Source organism: Hipposideros armiger, unplaced genomic scaffold (genome assembly GCF_001890085.2).
Source record: "Hipposideros armiger isolate ML-2016 unplaced genomic scaffold, ASM189008v1 scaffold_174, whole genome shotgun sequence".
Taxonomy (NCBI): domain Eukaryota; kingdom Metazoa; phylum Chordata; class Mammalia; order Chiroptera; family Hipposideridae; genus Hipposideros; species Hipposideros armiger.
In genome coordinates, this window is record NW_017731524.1 from 623985 (window position 1) to 649498 (window position 25514).

Consider the following 25514-nt stretch of genomic DNA (forward strand, 5'->3'; position numbering starts at 1 on the left):
TCCTTTCCCCTTCACCCCCTCCCCCTCCCTTCCTTCCTTCCTTCTTTCTTTTTCAAGACTAGTATGAAGTAAAGAGTAAAGTTCTTGATTTTGGCTAATACTGAAGACAAAAAATATGGTCGAGAACCTCTTCCATATAATTTTCAGTTCTATTCAAAGAAGAATGCAGTCTAGTTTAAAACACGTTCTGAAAACAGAAGATCACCTAAAATTATAGTACACAGGTTAAAAGGTAACTATGTCTTTAGACAAATACAGTGACAGTGAACCTGTCTTTTTTATGTGAGGGGCTTTGTATCAGGCTCTATGCAAGCACAGGAATTGAGAAGATAACCGGGCTTTGAAAATTTGACAGTTTGAAGCAGTGAGAGCTAGACTTTAGGTTGTAGAGCGAGAAGGGGTCATCATCATCATCGGCAAGCTGATCTAATCACGACATTGTTTCTAACCGGGAAACTAAGCGGACAAACCAGTAATGAAAGCGGAAGTGAACAATGTGAACAGAAGGCATTTCAAGATCATCACAGGTCTGTGGTTAATCTCACCAGGCATGGAGTTATTTAGTCAGCTCCAGCCCTAGGCAAAATACTTTTCCAAACGGCTAGATCAGTTTACAGTGTTTCAGCTCCTCTGAGAAGTGACATTCTTGTCAGTATTCCAAAAAAGAGACCCTTTGCCTGAATTTCAGTCTCAACTGTGATGGTGATGCTCTCTGTGGACAGAGTTTACAACCAAAGGGTAAGATAATCCTGCTTTACTGGGTATTAACCTTTTATTCTGTAACTCAATAATTCTACCCAGTTGGGGTAGAAATCTGGACACTATGGTTCTATAATCTGATATCATTTCAGAACTGAATGTTCTTAAAACTGTACCTCCATGACCACAACCAAAAAAAAAATTACTTTAAAAAAATCATCATCATAAGCTATCTACTGTGTGTCTATATGATAGGGAGCAGGCAATTCTACACTAAATGTTAAGAAATTAGCCCTCAGACAAAATTGTTAGTCATGAATGATCAGCCTATAACTCGTGTAAACAGGGTTTGGATCCCATACATTGTATAATAGACCTTAAGCGTTGTTACAACCACCTGTTACAGGACCTAAAATCCCATCTCCCCAGGTTGTTGTCACTACACCAACACTTACAAAGCTTCATTATCTTACAGAAATTTATTAACGTCTGGCTATAACTTCCTTAAGAGCAGATAACATACCATATGACCATGTGTACTTCCAGCACTTGGAACATTGCCTGGAAGCTGGGAAGTGCTCAATAAAATATGTAGAAGGAACTCTCAAAACTAACATGAAAAATGAGGTTAAGATGAGTATTATACACCCCTGGACGAACACCTTGAGAAGACCACAACCCCGCTTGGGTAGTACAATGGCTTAGAATATACGACCTGAGCCTAATCATGAGGAAACATCACATGCAAAATAAGAACCATTCTATTAAGACTGACTTCTTCAAAATTTCAATGTTATAAACTTTTTTTCAACTGGACAAAGACATGCTCAAGATAAAGGGACTACAAAGAAAGGACAACTAAATATAATACGTGATCCTAATTTGGATTCAAAAATGCTATAAAAAATGTTGTAAAAGATATGATTAGGTCAAATGACAAAACTGAATTTCAATGACAGATTAAAAAAGTATTGTGTCAATGAAATATCTACTGAACTTATAAATATACCATGTTTATGTACAAGAGAATATCCTTTTTTTAGCAAATGACCACTGAAGTATGCATGGGTAGATATAACAGGTAAAGGGCCATGATTTATACATCGTACTCTCAAATTATTCAGAAAATACTGTGGAGAGAGAGAAAATTATAAAGTACATGGGAGCAAAATATTAATAATAAATGAATCTTGCCAAGTGGTATATGAAAGTTTCAATACATTTTTGAACTTGATATGTATTTTTTCAAATTTAATTTAAAAAATAAAATAGATTTCTCACTGAAATGCAATTCCAATATATCACCAATATCAGATATTTATTGTTGAAGATTAATATTTTCCACCATCTATATATACTGTTTCACTGATTAAATGGGCAATATTCTCATGGTAAGTGTGTTTTCTGCTTAGTAACAAGGCTTTTGAGAAGTTCTATTCCAGTGTTAGGTAGTAAGATGCTTAGTAATTTTCTAATAGAGTTCTCCAGGAAAGCCGGGTTCAGATTTCTGAAAGTTACTAGACTGAGGATGTGGACATAAGCTGGACTGTGGTCTATTGATCCATTATGTTTTAATGGTAAATATACAATTGTGAAGTCTATCAAGTTTGCTTACCTGTGATACCTGTTGGGACTGTATATGGTAATGAGCATTTCTTGGTATAAGGACATTTCAGTTTAACTGTGTTTGAAACAAAAGCAAAAAGATCTCTTTAAAAGTTTTGTGTTGCTTTTGTAAATAAAGAAAAATTATATTGCTGGCAGTCTGCTTTGGTAAAGTATTTCTGTGTGTGTATGTTCTAATTAAGTATTCATTAGTAAGAAGTGAGAAACCATCAGAGGGGTTAATGTACCAGCAAGTGAGAATGGGGTGCTTTGCACTTAGGTTACCTTGCCCTGATTGGAAGGTGAGACCTCCCAAATTCAGCAAAGTGAAGCACGAGGAAATCTCATTACTTTCTCTATTCTTCTATTCGTTTCTGGGGGGAAAGAAGACTAAGAAACAGGAATGGAGGGACATAATCATGTACAGGCATATCTGAACCTTAGTGATGAATGGACAGATTATCTACGAGTATTACGTCTAATTAAAACACAGCAGAGGGAAAAAGTGATGCCTTATTTGGTAAAATAGATACTGCAGTGAAGAGAAGTAAGGGTCTTTTAAATCAAGCATGCGCATCCTTCATAAATTCAAGAAGCAGGCAAAATCCTCAGTGAATAAATTTTCAGAATAAATGGCTGTGTTGTCTCTGGGGAAAAAACCAAAGGTGGCAATTAGAAGGGCAGCACTTGTCAGACCTTAGTTATTTTCTTCTAAATTTGAAGGGGAAAAAAAAAACCCATCATTTTTCTTTTAAAAGTTTAGCAGTTTCTATATTTTCTATTTTCTATAGCATGACTAATTCAGTAATTTTAATAAAGCTATATTTGTTTAGGGAAGTAATTGTGAGTGAATAAAGTTCTAAATCTCTAGAGCTTTATTTAACATATTTACACAATGCTGAACCAAAATGCTGGTCTGGTGCTAAACTTCACACATGACAAACTTCAGTGAAAGATCTCAAATTTTTTTCAATAAATGTGAGAATTATTTGAACTAAAGAAATGACACTTTTGTGGGGAATAGATTTCTTTATATCTTATCTATTGGAATCATCAAATGTGCTTAGACACAAATGTGTGGGTGACAACAGTTACATGCTACACAAGAACCATTATAATAAATAAGATAGACCTCTGTAAATTAAACTTTAAAATTAACACGTAAGGATCAGTTCAGAGGTATGCAAAGTTATATTAAATAGACAGATTATCCAACAGGCAAGAAAATGTGTTGACAAGAGTTATCATAACTAAAGAAAGAATATGAGAAGCAGTAGTGTTTATTCAGAATTGTATCCTAGAGAAAGCAGTTATTCAGGCAAGTTTTGGCAAATGCCCATTAAGCGACCAACCAGAGATGAATTTACCTTCAAAGGCTGATGTGGATATCTGTTCTACCTTTAGAGATATTCCTGGTACCATAAGGTATTTGAATTATATAATGCTCCATTAGATCCCATTCTCCCCAGGTAACTTGATAGTTTTATTTTCTGCGTAGTCCCCTGTGGTAGGAATCTTCTAAGATGGATTCCAGTTGTCACATCCTTGTGTGATTTCCATCCCCTTTAAGTGTGGGATATATCTAGTAACTTGCTTCCAATGAAGAGAATATAGCAAAAGTGATGGGGAGTCACTCCCAAATTAAAAAACTGTGACGTTCATTTTCCTAGCAAGCGTCCCCCCGCCACATACACTTGCTTGATATAATGAAACAGGTTACCATGCAATGAGTTGCCCTGTGAAGAGTCCATGTGGCAAGAAAATAATGCTTGCCTCTGGCCAATAGCCAGCAAGGAATTAAGGCTCTCAGTCGAACCCTCTTGAGGATGTGAGACATGCCACAATCATATGAGTAAGCTTGGAGGTAGATCATGCCTCATTTGCATCTAGAGATGACTATAGAACCCTGACAACACCTTACTGCAGCCTGGGGGATATGCAACTGAGCTATTCCCTGATTCCTCACATACAGAAACTGTAGGTAATAAATGTTTTAAACCATGAGGTTTTGAAATAATTTGTTGTGCCACATACATAATTAATACTCCTTCCTTTATAAAAAAGATGTGCTGATCAATGTCAATTTATTTCAGTTCTTGTGACCTACAATGTTCTAGTTTACCTCAGTTTACTTTCTTCTGGAACACAGAGAAGATTAATAACCCAACTCTGGGCTATATGAAGTCACCAAGCCACCTTGTAAGTTCTCCTGGAGGCTTGCCTGCATTTCAGAGAAACAACAAAACCAACCTGCATGTTTCCCAGTACAATATTTCTTTCTTGCTATATCAATTAAAAAAAAATTCTCTGATTTGCTACTAGTGTAATACACACACACACACACACACACACACACACACACACATACACACACACACTATAGCTTGTAGTAACTGAAAATTACTTGTATTACTTTAGGGTACCTTGATTCTACTGGGAATAAAAAAATAGATTTTCCTTAAAGATTGATAATCTTATTTCATGAAATATAGTGGCCTTTTCAGAAATAAAAACAATAATTGTCAATAGTCTATCCTTATATTAAACTTGTTTCAGAATAACAATAATTATGATTGTACATCACTTGATACAATGTGACATTAGTACCATGCAAGGATACTGTATAGCTCCATACTGTTGAAGTTGTTACCTTTTAATGAACTATCATTTATCAAAAAAGAAAAGGAGAAAAACAAACAAACAAACTAAAAGCTATATCCTAGACTTCTCTATTAAAGCCAAGTAGAAATGTACTAGTTTGAACATGAAACCAGACAATTCTTTTAATGCCCCTAAGTACCTTTGGTTCAGTAGTGGTGATTGGTCAAGTTCAATTTTGGTTAAACCTGGTATCTAGCAATATTTGAAGCTGTTGTTTATTATACTACATGTTTTTAAATTAAACAGACACACTTCTGTGCAAATTGATCGGGAAAATATCAACAAAACAGCCACAAACAACAGCAAATGTAAGACACTAAATGCTTTCTAAAATGAAAAGCAATGAAACAAAGACAAAATGTGCTGTCACAAGAATATGCAATGCTAATAGATAACTTTGCATTTTACAAATTGTCTCTATCTCTATAGACACAAAGAATTTCAGGGAACATCTAAGCACTCTGGACTTACAATTTAGCTTTATTGTAAGTTCCAATTTGGTCTCAGCATATATTAAATTCCATGAGATTGCTAAATTTCTTTAATACAATTTCAAAGAATAAACACAAAAACTCTACAAATAAACATTTAAAGTATACGATTATAAATGTGCATATATTTAGTACAAAGATAAATGCTGATATATGTATATTTCATGCCCACTCTGAAATTCTGCCCTGGGTTATGGTAACATAGGCCACTATTTCCATTAAAATTAATAGCTTGTGTCTGTGGTTACTGTCAGCATTGCCTTATTTTCCCATCACCAGCAATTGTGACATGAATAAAATTAACTTATGTCACCATGTAGATTGTTATATCCTGAATTAAGTTTCATTTTGAGAATCATTATGAATTTAAGGACCCCATCTAGGATGATGTCAAAACTACTTGATGATAAAATTTTTATTTTTCTACCATATGGACTATATACTACTCTTAACTTTTAGGGCTAATTCAGAGTGGCAACCAAGAATCCCTATTTTCTCTTAACATCCTTGATTCATTTCAATTGGACAGAATTCAGTTCCATCTCTTTTTAGGAAACTTATTTGCATAATATAAGAATATTAACTTGTAAGTCTTGGATAATCAGTCTTGCTTGTTTTCACATCAGGTATTTGATAGCATCATGGTGTCTGAATGGAGTTCACAACCTTATCAGCCACTTTAACAGGTTCGTTACTAGTCCAGTACTCAGATGAGGATTCTCTAAATGCTGCAACTCTAACCAGAAATTTGATGGCCTTATTACCAAATGCCTTATGTATTGAAAAATCATAATACTCCTAAAGCTTAAAATATAGTGTAAGACTAGTATTATTTTGGTATAACATACACTCTGTTGTAATAATTCAGAATACTATTACATGAGCATTTTTTCTTCACTTACCAACTCTCAAAAATAAGTGCAATTTTTAGCTTCATCAAAATAAGAATGTATTATACTGTTCAAATGATTGCAAAGAATATCCATGCATTAGAGGGAAAACTAACAATGAGAGTAAATTATTGTTGCTCTTTTGTTTACAATTCTATTCAATGTAGTTTGATTCCTTGAAAGGACTGATATTCAACATATTGCCATATGAAACAATATCATGAAAAATACATGCCTCTTAATGCAAGAGTTGAATTGACAGTTTGTCATAGGTAAAATCTGCAGAATCAACAAAGATGCAAAATAAATAAGTCAAAATATGAATTATATAATATACTTCTATGTATTTTTAGCATCCTTTATTCTAATTTTATATATATAATCTAGCAACTGTAAATTTTTTAGTCCCAGTTTTATTACACTCACTTTAATGGACAAAATACAACACTAGTAATCCATCCTTTCTAACCACCATAGAAAAAAAGCTGCATTACGTTTTCTCTATTTCAAAAACTATATATATTAGGTCATTCATTACAAATAAGGATGGTGTATGTGTTCCAGAAATGTATTAATTCACAGCCATTTGAATATACATTGCTTATCAATGTTGCATTTGTTATTCCTATTATAATCTGTTCTTTGCAGGGGAGATGATTGACACTCTATCCTTTCAGAATAATGACAATATCAAGATTATGGAAAGAGAGTATATATTTTCAATATAAGGTTTTAATGGTGCCCAAAGTTGTATCTCTTGTTTGGCCTTCATATTAAAATTGCCTCACATTAAACTCCAGTGACATATCTACCTAGGAACTTATTTTACAATTATCTAAATGCTCTGTTGTTACATCAAACCCCAAAACAACAAGCCAATCTCATCATCATTTACTCTAGCCTGGATCTCTTTCCCAGATTACTTATTTCAAATTACCAATCATCGTTTCCTTTCTTATTTTTATTTTTTTTTTACTTATTTTTATTTTTAATCTTTATTAAATTTGTTGGGGTGACATTGGTTAATAAGATTATATCGGTCTCAAGTGTACAATTCAATAATACATTGTCTATATATTGCATTGTGTGTTCACCACCTAAAGTCAGTTCTGTTCCTTTTCTAAACCTTACCCTTTTTGTGACTCCATACAAATCTGATCTTTTTTTGTTCTATTTCTTCAAAAATACCATTGGGATTTTGATGGGGACTGCTTTAAATCTTGATATGGTTTGGGGAAATATGACCATTTTTATTATGTTGAACCCATGAACACAAAATATCTTTCCATTCCTTTGTGTCTTCTTCAATTTCTTTTAATAATATTCTATTGTTTTCAATGTATGATCCTTAACAAAAGACCCCAAATAGCCAAACAATCCTAGGAAATAAGAACAAGGCCGGAGGTATCACACTTCTGACTTCATTTTATACTACAAAGTGACAATAACCAAAACAGCATGGTATTAGCAGAAAAACAGATACACAGACCAATGGAATAGAATTGAGAACCCAGAAATAAACTCACATATATATGGGCAGATAACTTTCAAAAAAGGTGCTAAAAACCTACAATGGAGAAAATAAATCCTCATCAATAAATGGTGCTGGGAAACCTGGAAAGCCACATGCCAAAGATTGAAACTAGACTGCTATCTGTCACCATATACCAAAATTAACTCAAAATAGATAAAAGATCTAAACATAAGACCTGAAACAATAAATTGCATAGAAGAAAGCATTGGTACTAATTTATGGATCTTGGGTTCAGAGGGGATGTTATGAATTTGAGTTCAAAGGCAAGGGAAGTAAAAGCAAAAATAAATGAATGGGACTATATCAAGCTAAAATGCTTCTGCACAGCAAAAGAAACCATCAACAAAACAAAGAGGCAACCAACTAAATGGGAAAAGATATTTGCAAACAATGTCTCCAATAAGGGGCCAATACCCAAAATATAAAAATAACTCCTACAACTCAACAACAAAAAATGAACAATCCAATTAAAAAGTGGGCAAAGGACCTGAACAGGCATTTCTCTCAAGAAGACATACACATGGGCAACAGATATATGAAAAAATGCTCAACTTCACTAGCTATTAGAGAAATGCAAATTAAAACCGCAATGAGATACTACCACCCACCTATTAGAATAGCTATTATCAACATACAAGTAATAACATGTGTTGGAGAGGTTTGGAGAAAAAGGAACTTTCATACACTGCTGGTGGGAATGTAATTTGGTGCAAACACTATGGAAAACAATATGGCAGTTCCTAAAAAAATTATGAATAGAATTACCATATGACTCAGCAATCCATTTTTGGGGTATCTAACCAAAAAAAAAATATCTGAAAACATTTATCTGTAAAGATATATGTTCTCCACTGTAGCATCATTCATGATGGCCAAGACATGGAAACAGCCAGTATCCTTTCATAGATGACTGGATAAAGATGTGGTATGTACATGCAAGGGAACATTACTCAGGTATAAGAAAAGGTAAAATACTGCAACTTGCAACAACTTGAATGGATCTTGAGAACATCATGTTAAGCAAAGTAAGTCAGGCAGGAAGAATCAAGAACCATATGACTTCACTCACACATGGGATATAAAATTGAAAGCAAAAAAATGAACTAAACAAACAAACAAAAAGTCATAGACACACGCAACAGTGGTTAGCAGAAGGGAGGAAGAGGTTGCAGTAGAGAAAGGGAAAATGGAGGCAAATATATGGTGATGAAAGGAGAACTGACTCTGGGTGGGGAACATACAATGAAATATACAGATGACGTAATATAGAATTGTATACCTGAACTCTAAATAATTTGACAAACTAATGTCACCCCAATACATTTAATAAAGATTAAATAAACAAATAAATCCTACCATTTTCTCCCCTTGCACTTCAAGCGTACTTCTCACTCTGTTCCTTGCACACTAGAATTTGAATCCTCATTACTACATTTCTGAATTCATTACATTCTTTATTTCTTTATTCTCATTTCATATTAGCATCTCCTATGCAAGATTTCTATTACATTTAAGATTTATTATATTGATTTGAGACACAAAAACAAGGGAATCCAGGTCTTTATTCTAATAAATATCATTTAGGAATCTGCCCAATCCCATACTCAGAATCAACTATAGTACTTATTTCTCTTCTGTTTGCAAATATTATTTAAAACATGTCAGTAATATGGATTCTCAGAGGATTTAGATTTATATATCTAGACTTACATGCATCTTCACTACTCACCCAAATGGGATTTATTGCTTTGCTTTGTTTGTGCTCTGAAAGTACTTTGTTTACATTTCAGAAGTACGGGATCAAAGTGTTACTTCATTAAAGGAGAATAATATATATTTTAATCTTTCATTAAAAAAATCATCAAATTTTCTAAATTTTAGATTGAATTTATTAATTTATTTTTAGGCCCTGGATACATGTTCCTAATAGCCTGTTAGTGAGTTCTTACAAACAGCAAAGCTAAAACTGAGTTCTGGAAAAAACTTCAAAACATGATCACCTAAAATGATTGTAGAGTATGTTACTTTTTAAATATAGAGACATGCATATACATGACATAGCCATATTTTGCTTTGCTAAATTTATTCCTGTTCCATATAATTCAATGTGATGTATAAATATTTCATATTATTATATAAATAAAATTTGACTTACAGTTCCTACCACCTCCTGAAAAACACCTTGACAGAGCTTTATCAGTAGGAATTAACTTAATATGTATTTTATTAGAATTATTTCTGTATTCCTATACCTCACTAGATTATGAATTATTGAGTAACAATATTGCATATTTTTCTGGCCCAAGCATTTAAGTATATAAGCTTTTGTTAAAGTGAATTAGTTACAACAGATAGATTTAACAAGAACTGGTTACAGTAGATAGTGTGCCAAAGTTCACTCCATGAGATATTATTACTTTTATTTTAAAAAAATGGTTTTGTAGAGGATTTTATAAAATGCTAGTTTAACTTTCCAATCAAATATATTGACTTTAATGCAAGGCTTTAATGCAGGACTTTTGAGGTCTTTAAAATACTAAACATAGACTTTGAAAATTCAGGAGGATATACATTTTTAAAAATTGCATTAGTTTTTCACAGTCATTTTAAAATTGTGTTCTCCCAAACTGTTCATGAGATGATTCTCAAGAGGACATTGATAGTGTTCTGGAAGCCATGTTGGGAGTAGCATGTACATCTATGTTTTTTTCCATTCCACATGGCAGCAACGACTTTATACAGTTGCAGGGGTCAGAGAGGCTTCAGAATGAGATATCATATGAAAAATATTTACATGAAAGAAATGAAACTAACTGTTCTGGCAATTTTAAATTAGTATAATTTCATGATTTGGAGCTTCTGGACATGTCCTTCATGATATCACTTTATATCTTTTTTATTTATTAGACTAAACATATGAAAATGAAAACCTCCAGTTGGTGGTATAAAGACAGGAAAGACAAAATCACAGTAAAGAAAAAAAAACTAAAATTAAAAGCACAAAAATTAGAAAAAGAAGTCTAGTTTTATGTATTCACGTAAGTTTGTCACATCACTAACTCATTGTATTCCAAAATCATAAATACTGCCAATAGTAAAAAAATAATAATAATCAGTCATTATTTTCAAGTTTCTCAGAATTCTACACAATCATTGATCACATTAAGTATAGCTAAAATTGCATGCATACCTGTTTCCTAACATTTCACGTTAAAGCACCACTCCAAGTGTTAAAATATAAAACCCCATAGCTTTGGAATGATGACATAAAATTTCACCACCTTGTTGACTATAAATTTTTTAACATTAAGAAAATAATTAGAAGGTTTAACATTCCCTTTGTTTTTTAAGAATAACATGCAAAGGAACCTACTGAGTTGTGGTAATTTACAGCCTTTCTATGTGAATTGTTGGGTTTAAATAGATGCCTATGTTCTAATTTTCCTCAGAAAGGAATAGAATCATACATTGAAATACTATTCAAAACAAGACAACCAGGAACTGCATTTAAGATCAAAGTGGGAAATTACCTACCAACTGAATAAGTAAACATTAATTTAGGAAATCAATTCTTATCTGACAAAAAAACCCAAAAAACAAAAAACAAAAAAAACCCCACCAAAAAACAAACAAAAAATAGCTATAGAGGAACTTAAGAGTATAAATCTCCTAAAAATATCCACCGAATTTTATATGTTTATTTCTAACCACTCAAGCATTAATTTTCATAACATTTCCACTGTGTAGATAAATGCTATCAGTGTTTTGGGAATTAGTCAGTTGAGACTTTTGTTGAGGATGTGAAATTGTGAGTTGAGAGAATGTGGAAAATAAGCTAAATGCTATTCCCAGCTTCTGATCAAAATGCTGTTTGCTCTGTTGTTAACACCATAGCTCATAGTCTCTAGTGTCTTCACACTTCTTTTTGATGGATAGTCTGTTGCAGTGTGAGCCATAACTTGTTGATGACCAATCCCATGCCCTGGATTTGAACTTGACTATGGTAACTTAAGAGCCAGTGAGGAAGTTTCTGTATACTTTGAACCCAAATCGGCTTGTAAAAATGGGGCCCTCATTTGCTATATTTGTAGGTGTAACAAAGAGCAGTAAGTCACAGTTGAATTTTGTCTACATTTTAAAAACTCATTGCAAGAGTACAATACACTATATACAAATAATGGAATAATACAATATGGAGAAATAGATTTTTTTATAGCCACATTTTGATTCTGCTGCTGGTAACCGTTGAAAGTTAGTGCAATTATATCACATAGCTCAATGAGGTCCCACCCTGGAAACACAAGAAGAATTATAAGAAGTGTATTATAAAACATACACCAAAAACATATGAGTGCTATGCCATTAGCAATTTTCTTTTTTATCTACCAAATTTACTTTACCCTTTTCATTCATTGAGACTTGGATACATTAACCAGGATTGGTTCTGAATTTTTAGGAAAATACAAGCCTATTTTCTATATTATATAATTAAAAAAACCTTTTAAATTATCTTCTGCAATTTCTTTAATGATTCTTATTCTAATAAATTAAGAAGTATAATTAGAATTTACAAAATCTTAAAAAAAATGGGCATTTTTAATCCTTTGCAATAATCATATCCCTTAAATGCCTAACTCATGGGAGTAATCTGAATTACATAAATTTGAAGAAAGGTATAGATAGGTGTGCCTCAAAATATAATTTCAAAAGTACGTCTGAATTCAAAGCAGTTACAGGAAGTTGCATTCATTCTGAAAAGCTAGGAGAGCTGTTCTCTAATTTGTGACTTAACTGCTATTTTCAATTTGCTTTATGTGCTGATGTTTGATATACTACGAGTCTTGTTGGATTAAGAGAACTGTTTCTCCATCTTACAGGAGACAAGTAAATATTTATCTTGTTCAGATGTCCACGTTTTGTTTTGGTTTTTAAATCTATAACTTTACATAAAAATGTGTATTTCTGAGTTCCCTTAGAAAACAAATATAATAGTACTGAGATAATGGTCCTGTTTGGGCAACAGTTGGCTAGAACCCTTAACCATCACTGGGTTTAGAAGAGGGATGTACTTCCCATTCCTGTTGTCTTGCATCTAATCTTTTCTCATTTGTAAAATGTCTCTTGATTCCCAATCTTTCAACCAGAGATAAGACAGAATGTGACATTTCATATGACTTGGCTGGAGAAATTTATAAAAACCAGTCAAAAGATTATAACTTGAAGATAGACCTAAATTTATATTAACCAGTAAAAACCATTAAGAAAAAATAAAGACATTGAAAAAATGTAATACAAGTAAATATCATTATATCTTGAAAATAAAATTAGTTTTCTATTAAAATGGGAATTTCATAAGTAAATGTAAAACCATAGTATTCCATCAAAGTTAAACACAGCACACCTGATTATGTATGGGAATAATTTATGGTCTAAAATCTCCCCATCCAGTTCTCTTTCTCCCAGGGAGAAATAAATAAAGAATGAGAGTCAGATCCAATAATTTGTAGCCATCATTCATCGTTTTATAGGTGTAATTAGTAAGCTTAAGTGGAACTATGTTTGGAGATTTACTATCTCTGGAGTATGATTATATATGAATTAGAAGAGACTGCAGTTACTCCACACTATATGAAAATATCAACTGTATGAAGAGAAATTTGCCAAAATACAATAAAAAATTAAGAATCGCTAATGCTTCCATCTTAAATCAGTCAAAAATAATTAGTTTATTTTTTATTTAATTTGGAAAGCGATAAATAATCATACAGAATATGTGACTGCAAATAAATCTTAAGTCATGCTGTTTAAACTGACATAAATATTGCAATTCACACTCTGTCATTAAATTTTTAAATGCTTTGAAAAATCTGTTAAATATAATTTTTATTTTCCACTGCAGAATACACTAAAAGAAAAAATATGTCACACAGGGAAAAAAAATATTCATTTACTTAAGAATTTTTTCATCTAAATACTGTTTAATTTTTAACTTTTATCATAAATGACTACTACTGTTAAGTACCATTGCATTACATTTGTACATAATTGTAAAAATAGCAAATTCTTGTTATCACTTAGCTTCTAGTGACAGGCTTAATCCCCATAACAACTCTCTAAGTAGAAATCATAATTATTATCTAAGTTTGATTTACATACTCAGTGTTATCTAGATAATAAAGAGCAGTGTGAAGATTTGAATTCAAGTAGTGTGATTCCAGAATCCACTCATCCATAATGGACCATGAACACACTGTGTGTGTATGCGTGTGTGTGTGTCTACTTACAAATAATTAGATGTCTTTGCCATTTTGACAGGACAAAAATATCAGCAATGGCAGTTATCAGGTTTTAGCAGTTAAAGTGAGTTACCAGGGTCAGAACACTAATGAACAGTAGTGTTGACACTAGATTGTGGATCTCAGTCAACCAGCTCTCCTAGGGTTAAGTCATACAAATATTAATTTTACTCCTTTAGAAATCAGTTATTTAAACAAATTATCAATGCTAATGCTAGAGAAAAGCTGTATTGGTATGTATTTTGTACCTGATTAATAATAATCTTTGTAACCTGATGGATTTATTTTTCTTTTTATGTTAGAGAAAACTTTATGAGAAATTGCAAATTATGAGAGTGGTTGCAGAGCTAAGAAATAGCTGGTGCCTAACGGAAATGCCTTTTAACTTCCCTAAAGATGAGTCCTCCAGGAAACCAGTCAATTTAATTGATTTTATCACATTACTAAACTTTACATGGGAAGAACTATATCTTTGCATTTTGAACCTTCATCCTTATAAATGTATGCTACCCTCATTATCTCGTTTAACATTTAGCAATTCATAGGCAGTTCATAAATTATCATGAGTTAAAAGATTGATGTTACGTAGGAGCAAGGCATATGGAGTTAAAGGGACTTGCAGGTCCTGAGTTCAGTTTGATTCCAAGCAATTTTGCTTTACGTCTATGTTTCCTCAAATAGTATAAAATAGACATGTCATGAGGATCAACAAAAAGAATGTATGGAAACAGGCTGAGCCAACTTTAAATTGCTTTTGGAATGTTAGCTGATGTTCTTTGTCAGAAATTTGTTTTTGTTTTTGTTTGTTTTATGCTCTTCTTTGTTGCACCAGAATGAATACCATTAACAAATCACTAATTTCCCTTCCCTTAAATCTTTTTAACTTCCAGGCTCTCTCCTCACACTCTTCCTCGTTCTCTTCAATATTTGGCACTTGATGAAATTTTGGATTTCATCCCTTTCAAGGCACATCTCTTGGTCCCCACCATGATCTCTTAGTTTGTGAGAAGAGAAACCCCTGCTGCAAATCTCTAGTAGGCAGATTTAGAATAAAGTTGGAGCTGCAGAGCTTCTGCCAGGAAATATTGTCAGTCGGCCTAGCAGTTGTTAATAATAGCAAATGGATTTTAATGGACTAATTTCTTTCAACCAGCTAAAACATTTTCAACTTACGAACCATTTCTCAAACAATTAAACATACTGATTTTTCTCATATATATGTGTGTGTGTATATATATATATCCTCTAGTTACCCACTATTTCAGCTGTAAAAAATAACATTACCATTGAAAAAAATGATCAGGATTTTATAAATTTTACTTTTAAAACTAAATAGTTATATTCATTTACCAAATATTTTGCAGATTTGAGGAAGCAAAATTGGGCTTTAAAAAAATGTTGCCATTGTTAAAATGATACTGAATAGTAAATATTGTGTTTGTTTCTCAGCTGTTGTAAGTCTAAAGAGATTTTTTGAATACTTCAATTATAAAAACATTTAAAACATACAAACTTGTGCAATTTTTATTTTAATGAAGATGAGAAGTTCATTAAGGAAGATAAATATTTCATTAGATGTTAAATAAAACAAAGAGATTTTTTGGCTTCTCTCAGCACAAAATTCCTTTGAAAGATTAATTAATACATGCAAATTATGCAAATTAGACCCATGCAAATATTTTATGAAGACAATTAAGGGAACCATTAATTACTGCTTTTTTTGCTTCAGTGAGATTCATTCATTTAATTTTAATTTCACTTTAACTGTTTTGATGTATAATCTTGCAGCTAAGAACTTTATCTTTCCTGGCGGGTCACTTAAACTTATAAATTGCATCAAGTGAGCGCACAAAAATCTGTAAAGAAATTCTCTAGACTATGTTTAGTATCAAGAGAAATTTCTGATACAATGCACTCCCAGAAACAGGGAAACTGGAAGGGAATGTGAGCTCATTCTTGGACAAGGTTCAACTGCTGGAAAAGCAATTAATTTGCTTTGGCTGTGCTAATATAGGGGAATTAGAAAGTGTGACACAAGACAAATAGAAATAATTAGTTCTCCAAAATGATGTTCTCATTAATATGGTTCAAACAGTAGAAATAAAAAACATTATTGTGGCATGTCTGCATTCTGTCCCTAACCATGGGAGGTGAAATAATATGCCATAAGCATTTTTACCTTTATAGTCTAAATGATGATGTTTTATTTTTTTCTAAAGGAAAATTTATAGCAAAGAGTGTTATATATCATGATGTCTAAACATATATGTGGTATCAAAATTGATGACATACTTTCCATCACTATGTGTTTACCATTTTTTAAATTTGGTTCATACAAATCCTATAATTTAGTGAATAGACTTTAAAAATGAGAGTTCTTTTCCTGTAACTGAAATATTTTTATAGCTTTTTTAACTCTTTAAAGTATAAATAACATTTCTCAAAAAAAAATTGTATTTATGCTCCATCTTTAAAAAGCCACTCTGATTATTCATTAAAGTTTCCTTTAGATGGCCAGGGTACTTTTACTGTTTAAGGGTGGATACAAAAAAGAGAAAGCAGGGGCCGGCCGAGTGGCGCGTTGGTTAGGAGCTGGCTTGGGACGCCAGCTCTGAGCAGCAGGACCCCAGTTTGGATGCCACATGAGGGCCAGTGACGCTGCACCCTCTACAGCTAAGATGCTGAACAACAGCTCGACCCGGAGCTGGGCTGCCATGAGTCGCTGGCGACGGTGTAGGCTGCAGCCCCTGCTGAAGTGGGCTGCCGTGAGCTACCCTGTGTGGCCGGCAGCCAGTATGAGCAGCCGGAAGCTGGGGTGAGCGGCTGTCCAGAGGCCGGCAACCGATCTGCCTCACCCAGGAAGAGCACAATGATAATACTAACATGGGCCAGTGAAGCAACGCCCTACACAACTAGACTGAAGAACAAAAGGACAGCAACTTGTCTGTTCCCCTTCCCCTGATTCCCCAGCGCTGGTCCCCTGCCCTAATTTCCCAATAAAATCTTAAAAAAAAAAAGAGAAAGCAGGTACTAAATGGTGACTTTCTTCAGTTTTGGTAGACATTATATACATCTTCTATTTATGATCTTTAGTAAGCAAATTAATTGGCTATAATTGACATCAAAAATTTTCTTTAATAATAAAGGTTTTAAAAGACTCATAACAAAAACATATTTTAAATAAATTTTCCTAGGGGCTGGGCCGGCGCCCTCCCTCCCTCTCCCCTTCCTCAAAAAAATAAATAAATAAATAAATAAATAAATAAATAAATAAATAAATAAATAAATAAATAAATTTTCCTTAAATCTAAAGATATACTGCTTAAAAATAAGAAATTAATGTATTGACCATAATGAAAAACCAACTTCTTAAACTTTCTAGTTAGTCATAGTAATAAAAAGTATCATCAAGGAAAAAACATACATAAAATTAAAATGACAGAGGTTATTGTTCTACCTATTCTCTGATACTTTTCTCAGTCCTGGGGCTACTGTTAGTACAGTACTATGAAAAGTTGTAAATGGATATTTATTATTATTGATATTTGTTGAGCATTTTAATGTTTACTAAAAACAGATCTTAAAATCAAATTTTCTTTCATATCAGGTAATCTCATTTCATTTATCCTGAAATTTCTAATTATTAGGTTTTTTTGCATATTTACACTGTCCACTCAGATGTATGTTACACCTTTTAAATTAGGATTATCTGTAAATTTCGTTAACCCCTCCTCTATATCACTAATTACGATGTTAAATGAAAATGGATCTAGCATTGATTTTTAGGGCACCCTCCTACTATTTTTCCCAGTTTCCATTAATCACTATTCTTTGATTATGGTCTTCAGACAGTATTCAAGCCAAGTAAATATCATGCTCATGAACAAACCAATTTAATTCAATTTTTCAACTTTATCTATGCTAACATTATGTTTTTCATTAATAACTGCTCTCTTTCAATAGTTAAAAAAATAATTTAGTTGTATAAATGTCCATTTCCCCTTTCTAAACCTCCAAACCCAATTCATTATTCCTGATACGTCCTGTGTCCCCTAAACTCATAGTACTTACCACCTACTATTACTTTTACTGGGAAAAAAATGATGTCAAATATATTACAAACCAAGCCCAATCATTTGCCTTAATGTGCTCCATCTAATATTTAGGCAATGTATAGGGTTGTTGAAAAAGTTATGACGCAAAAAGAGAAAAAATACGTTATGACTTTTCTGACAACACATAGTAAGAATTGATATCAAATCATAAAACCTCATGATATGTGACAACTCAACACAAACATAATAATGACATTCTTTTTTTTCCCCATCACAAATAGAAGTTCAGAAAATTAGCTCTATTGAAATAATACATGAAAAATAACTTTCTGTAAATAAATTATATTGAATTACATTGTATTGCTATTTAGCAGTTCACACTTAACTGCCCACTATGTCTAATTCCATGTATAATTACTATAAATTACATAAGAAGCCATTTCTAACCAAACCTACAAGAAGCCTTCAACATTGGGAGTTTAAGCATATCTACCTACACTTAAAAACAAGATTTACTTTTTTATATATTTTTTAAAAGAATGAAAATGCTTATACTGAAATTATAAAACAAATTTTTTTCTAAAAGTTTATAAAGTAATAAAATATGAGTATCTCTGAGGCTTTATATTTGATAATAATAACTCAGATTGTCTAGTTAAATGAGTAGTTAACAATGACCTATGATAACTGTGGAACAGTAGCCTCTTTATTGGTTACTGCCTGCAATCGATATCATCTTTTGTTCAACTTAATCAATGCTGTCTTAAATTGATTAGCTGCATTGAAATGCTGCCAAACACCAGAAACCATTGCCAAGGGACTAGAAGTAAATTTATTATTATTTTGCTCATAGTAATATAATTCTAATATTTATTTTTTAAGATCAAGGAAAATAGTTTGAGGTAATCCCTATGGTGACTACATATTTGTAAGTGAATAAACAATAGTCAATACGCACCTCAGGCAGACCAGAAATCAGTTTTAAGCAAACTCCTCTGCTTTTTTTAAATGCCTCCCCCTTTTAAGCTAAATAAATACATTTTTAAATAGGGGAAATTGGGTTCAGTTAACAAAAAAATTCTTAGGACTTTCTGAACACACTTTACTATGGGACTAAATCAACATTATATTATAAATAAAGACCAATTTTTTTTAAAAAAGAAAATTAAATTATATATTAGAGTGATAATAGCTTCAGTGTTTACCAGTTGCTAGGCACTCTCAATATGTTAACACAAAATAATGAAATGTAATATTAACAGCTAAAACTTAACTGTGTGCCTACTGTTGCCTAGTATGTGCTAAGAGCTTTACGTGGATTGCTGTATTTAATCTTCTTAACAACCCTCTGAGGTTAAGCAATTGCTAAAGGGGAAAACAAAGCACGGAGCAGAGATTTGAATCTAGGCCTAACACCTAGTAGTTCTTAATTGCTAGATTCTACAGAGTTGTTTAGAGAACTCCCACTCCTACGTTAAATTTACAGGTCTCCTTTTTAGGGATTAGAAATAAAAATATGTATAAGACAATTATATGGAATCAAATGTACAGCGTACTTTCATAATGATCTTAAAAGTGGTAAGTTATGGTAAGGTTCTATTTAAGAACATTACAGTATAAAACGCTTCAGATACCATTTAGCAACTCTATTCAAACATATACTGCAAAAGAAATGAAGAGGCTCTTCCAATGTCTTACATTAAATCAAAATTGGATTTTTCTCTGACTTTAAATTTATCCTAACTTCATTGCATGCTAATGAATGTAGATAAGTCTTTTATATAAGTATGATTAATTTCTTAATTTCTTGAATTGCCACTTTATTTTCTTCACTTTGAGTGAGATTCTCCTCAGTGTGTCTGGAAATATCTAGAAACATGGTATATGTTCTCCTTCTATCACCATATATTTGATCTCGTTTACCCTCATCTACCTCCCCACTCCTGACTCTGGGGGTGAACACACAATGTGATATATAGATAATGTACTGCAGAATTGTACACCTGAAACCTATGTAACTTTACCAACCATTGTCACCTCAAAAAGCTTTAATTAAAAAACAAAACAAACAAATAAACAAAAAACATGGTATATGCATAATGGCTGATTAAAAAGTAAAAAACTGGAAAGGAAAATTTTTTTTTTCCAAGTGTATATCATTCTGTAGCAGCAGTCAGTAGATTGCTTTGAACTTACGAAGTTACTAAGAGGTAATGCACTAACTATCCAAAATGAGTGATGGGGCTGTAAATATTTATCCTGGGAGAGAGACATGAAGTCCAGACATCAAGGCATGGGGGAAAGAACAAATGTCAGCCACTCCACTAGCTCAGAGTGCAAATGTGAGAATGTTAATCAGTCACTCTGAGTTTTACTTATCGAAACTTTACATTAGATTATACTGGAAAGACTCAATAAATATCAACTCCAAATCCAGCTCACTATTTTAATAGGTGAGTACTACCACTTACTATGCAGTATCAGTAAGTCTAAAAGCAAAAAAAAAAATGTATTATTAGGAAATTCATTGAGTACCAGAACATTTGAGTCAATAATAATAAAAAAAAAGTTTGAGAAAAGATCTAAGTTCCATTCATAAGAATGACCTGTATTATAAGACGTTTGAACTGTGAGTTACTAAACAAATAATAGAGCGGTCCCTCTCTTATCTGCTCTTTTGCTTTCTGAAATTCCAGTAACCCAGAGTCAATGGCAGTCTAAAAAAATTAAATGGAAAATTCCTTCAATACACAATTCACAAATTTTAAATTGTACACCAATCTGAGTAGCCTGATGGAATCATGCACCTTCCCACACTAGAAGTGAATCATCCCCATTGTACAACATACTCACAGTGTATGTGCTACCTGCTTGTTAGTCATTTAGTAGCAGCCTAGGTTATTAACTGATTATCAGAGAGAGACAGAGAGAGAGAGAGAGAGAGAGAGAGAGAGAGAGAGAGAGAGAGAGGAGAGGAGAGAGAGGCCACATTCACATAACATCAATTACTGTATGTTGTTATAATTGTTCTATTTTATTATTATTATTTATTGCTGCTAATCTCTTACTGTGCCTAATTTATCAATTAAACTTTATCATAGGTATGTATGTATTGGATAAAACGTAGCGTTTATAGAGCTCGGTATTATCTTTGGTTTCAGGCATTCACTGTATTGTATTCCATATATGGAATACGTATATGGAACGTATTCTCCACTAATAAGAGGAGGCTACTGTAACAATAATCACATGTTTTAAAAGAGCAATATTTCAACAGTCCTAATCTAAAAACATTCAGGAAAAATATCAGGGGATGTAAAAAGCATCTAAATCAAGTTATATTCTCAACTCCCATTAACTCATGGTATAACCCTTTAACAAGTCATATACCCTTACTAAGCCCTGTTTCCTCTTTTGCAAAATAAATAAGATTTAATTAATCTTTAAAATCCTTTCCCAATGTTAAGGCAGTAACATCATATAAGTGTGCCTGGCATATCATCAGTGTTCAATAAATATTTGTTGAATAAACAAATAATTTTGAAATTTAACTTGTATCTCCAAATATCTAGGAAGCACAAAGAAGATATTTTTAAATTAGAAAAAAAAAAGATTGTTAATGTGAAGACAAGTCTTTTATATCCTTTAATTTAAAAGAATGTTTGGTTTTCTATGATCTGAGATCAGTCAAAAAAAAAAAAAAAGCCAAACAGTTTTGATTATGGCCCTTGGATGTAAATAAAAGAGATGTACTTTCAAGTGAAGTCCAGATTTTGCAAGCACAACTTGCAGATATTCTAAGATGTTAGAGGAACTGTGGTCTGCTTTTCCATTGATTTTAACAATTACATTTTGCTTTTAAGGGGACAGATTTTTACTTAGAAAAAGCAAAAGGTACCATTTTGAAAGTGAACTTCGCAGACTTTTTGGAAATTTATAAAAGACAGATAAAACCACACTGATCCACGATTCTCCCATGCTATAATTCATGTCTATATATTGACCACCTCAATGATACATGTGGAAGATTTCATCAAGAAATTATATGAAATAAATGAGAAAAGAAGCATGAGGTTAATGTATATAAAACCAAAGAAGAAAGTGTTATTTAAGAAATGTGACTACCGTATGTTAAATTAAATATAAATTTAAAATGAAAAATTGAGTGTAAGTGAATAGTCACAAAATCGAAATCTTTGGTCAAATGTGCAAGAAGAAAGTAACATTAGAAATGTGCACAAAAAGAACAAACACGTACTGTTAATGTAGCTATCAGAAATAAAAATTAATTCTGGCTGTATTTGTAACTCTGACTTTACTAGGTAGAATCATATTATCCTTTATTTTCTCCCATCAGTCTCTCCAACCAAACTCGGAGAAACGTAAAAACAGTAAGGATCCTTGAAATTCACAGGATCTAATATAGATTCTAAGTCACGGTGGTTGGTACCTTCCCTCAAGAAAGCAGTCACAGGGATGTGCCCCTGAGACCGCTAGGGGCATAGCAGTAAACCAAATAGGCAGGGTTCATGCTCTTCCCAGCTACTGCGCAGAGAGAAAGCAGACTTGAAGAAGGATCTATGGATGTCCAGCATGTTACTGCGGAGAAGTGTAAGGTGTGGTGAGAACCTAAGAGGCTTAACTAGCCCCAGGAGGCAGGGTGGTGCCACTGAGGCAGGGGTGAAGCCCAGGAAGCATTCCTGGAAGATGAGAGAGACTTAAAGGTTGGGTAAGTAAAGGCAGGGAAGAGGGCAAAATGTCCTTTGTAGGAGAGAGATGTGAAGCTTTCAGGAAACAAACAAAACCGAGTATGATAGAAGGACAGAGAACGACAGGGGAGAGTTGTGATTGGGTGTAAGGGACGAGGAAGGGCGGTGTCGAGCTCCATGCTGCCCTCATGATATATTAAGGAGGACACTGATTGGATAAATGAGGATACCATAGGGCGGGAACACTGGAGGTGGACAGGTTTTCAGGGGCCGGGGTGGAGGGGCTTTTTGGTTTTGTGCACTGACCTTAACTTCCCTGTGAGACAGGGAAGTGCACGTTGGATATTATCTGGAGCTCTTAACAGATGTCTGAATGGGCTGAAGAGGTATTTTTAAAAGTTGTCAAAATATATGTTAATCCATTTAGGTAGATGCTGTTGCTTAGGGAGAGAGAATAAACAGGGACAAGGGCTTAGCCAAAGAAAGCCATCACGTGACAGTGTGCAGAAGGGTAATTACACGTGTGGACACAGAAAGGTTTATGGAGGATATTTAGTGACTAGTCCAAAAAACTGCTCAATGAGTATGTATATGAACTCTGTCTACTCTATTCAAAAGATCTTACAAAAAGCTTAAAAGATAAATGTTTCAAACTCCAACACAAATCATAACATATAAATCTGTAAGACCCAAACCATGAGAGAGTCAATCTCCACAAAGTTCAGTCCCTGAAACAAATTATTGTTCTTTAATTTTGGATGTCTATCCTACATTCAGAATATTTTCTCCAAGCTCATGAATTTTGAGTTCGTTAGTAGAGGTATCAGCGATGAAAAATGTATCCCTGCATAGTATGAGTTGATTTACCTTAACTGTCAAGATAAGTAAGCTATTTAGGACCGTTTTCCTCAAGGATATTTTGTAAACTGCTTTCTTGTTTCCTCTCCCCCTCTCTAGTTTTACAGAAATGGTGGCATTAATGCCAATGAGACCGCATTTAGTCTAACCTGAGGTGCTCATAGGAGGTAATTACTTGGCACTTGAGCAGTATTTAAGTGCCTGCCTGTTAGGTGACTAACTTTCTGGCCAAGCGTGCCATTTATTTATGGCCAAAATGTTCAAAATAAATAAATACATGACAAGCATAAAGAAATGTGGGTTTCTTTTGTCTGTCCTAATTAAGTTGAGTTTATTTTGGAGTAGAGAATAATTTCAGTTATGGTTGGATTGGGAGCAAGAAAGAATACAGAGGCTATTATAACACCTGGGCTTGGGGACACCGTGAGCGAGAAAGCAAAGGGAGCAAGAGGCTGTGTTTGTGTCATTCTTGAACTGTGAAGCAGCAGGTGCTCACGGCTCCCCAAATACCTGACATAGACCATTTCACAAATTAGTAATGAGTTCTGGTCCTTTCCTCCTTGCCTCTCCCATCCTTGTGCTTAGACTCAGAATTTAACCAAATATGGCCTTTTTCCTTTGATTCCTCTTGGTCACAGTTAATTTTATTCTGTTCATTAGCTTCCAAATGTATGAATTTAGTTTTTAAGGTTGAAAAGAAAAAGCTTCAATGGACTAAATGAGCTTATTTAGTGGAGTTACAGTAGCAAAAGATGATCTCTTCACTCTGATAATTTAAAAGTCTTGGGTAGTTCAACTGCTGGTGAAATAAATTTTTAGCCACTAACACATAGAAACACAGATTCATCTATAGTGCTTTTTCAAATTACATTTGAGAAAAAATCATGTTATCTAGTTGAAATCATGAATATTAATTGTTCTATTGAAAACTAACTGTATTGCATTAAACAATATAAAATCATTAAATCCAAACATAAGTATGATTATTCACGTTAGACTTGAACACAGCTTTTTAATTGAGACAGAATGAGTGAATAAAGTGAATAAAGACTTCATATTACAATAAACTAAAGCAATAAATAACCTCATAATCATTTATATTTGGCTTTAAATTACTATGTATAATCATTGTTCAAATGTTTTGTTTACTTATTTATAAAGTTGCTTATGCTACCCAACTGGTTGCAGTCTGGATAGCAAAAAGAAGGCAAATTATGATTAAATTTTTTCTTCAGAGTAAGCAAATCAAAACAGAAATTAGAAATTGCCAATATTTCAATCTCGTACAGTGATACTTGATCTATATTGGTGTATATTTGAATACATGTGTGTTTTTAAAAATTCAAATATAAATAACTATAGCCTTATTGATGACCAAGGTATTTCTGATAGCAAACTCACGGAATATATGTCAACTATGCAAAAGTGTTTCATCATTATCTACACATACTCCTTAATATTAATGAAAGATCTCCCATTTAGATGCAGGAATATATTGTCTATAATTTTTCTTAGATTGAGTTCTGCCACCTTGGGAATTCTGTGGATACCAGATAATTTACATATCGCATTTACCTGGGGATTCATGTGGTTTCTTAGACCACTTTGGACATTAGCTAAATTAGTGCATGAGGCACCCCTGCTCACACAAACCAGAGCTGATAATTTACATTGGCTTTATTGAGGTTATTGGCCCTGATAAAGAGGATTGACTTT

General features: G+C 33.0%; 1 protein-coding gene across 2 annotated transcripts in view; it reads right to left on the bottom strand.

The window, feature by feature from the left end:
* DACH1 (dachshund family transcription factor 1) overlaps window positions 1–25514 on the bottom strand; it is a 422897-nt gene that overhangs the window by 10582 nt on the left and 386801 nt on the right. The window contains exon 11 of one of the 2 annotated variants that reach the window (XM_019652151.1): window positions 4467–4525. The exons of the other annotated variant lie outside the window; for it this stretch is intronic. Coding sequence (XP_019507696.1) covers window positions 4479–4525 — 47 coding nt within the window. The 3' untranslated portion in view covers window positions 4467–4478. Of the gene's footprint in view, window positions 1–4466; window positions 4526–25514 lie in introns of those variants that run through there. 2 annotated transcript variants of the gene reach the window in all.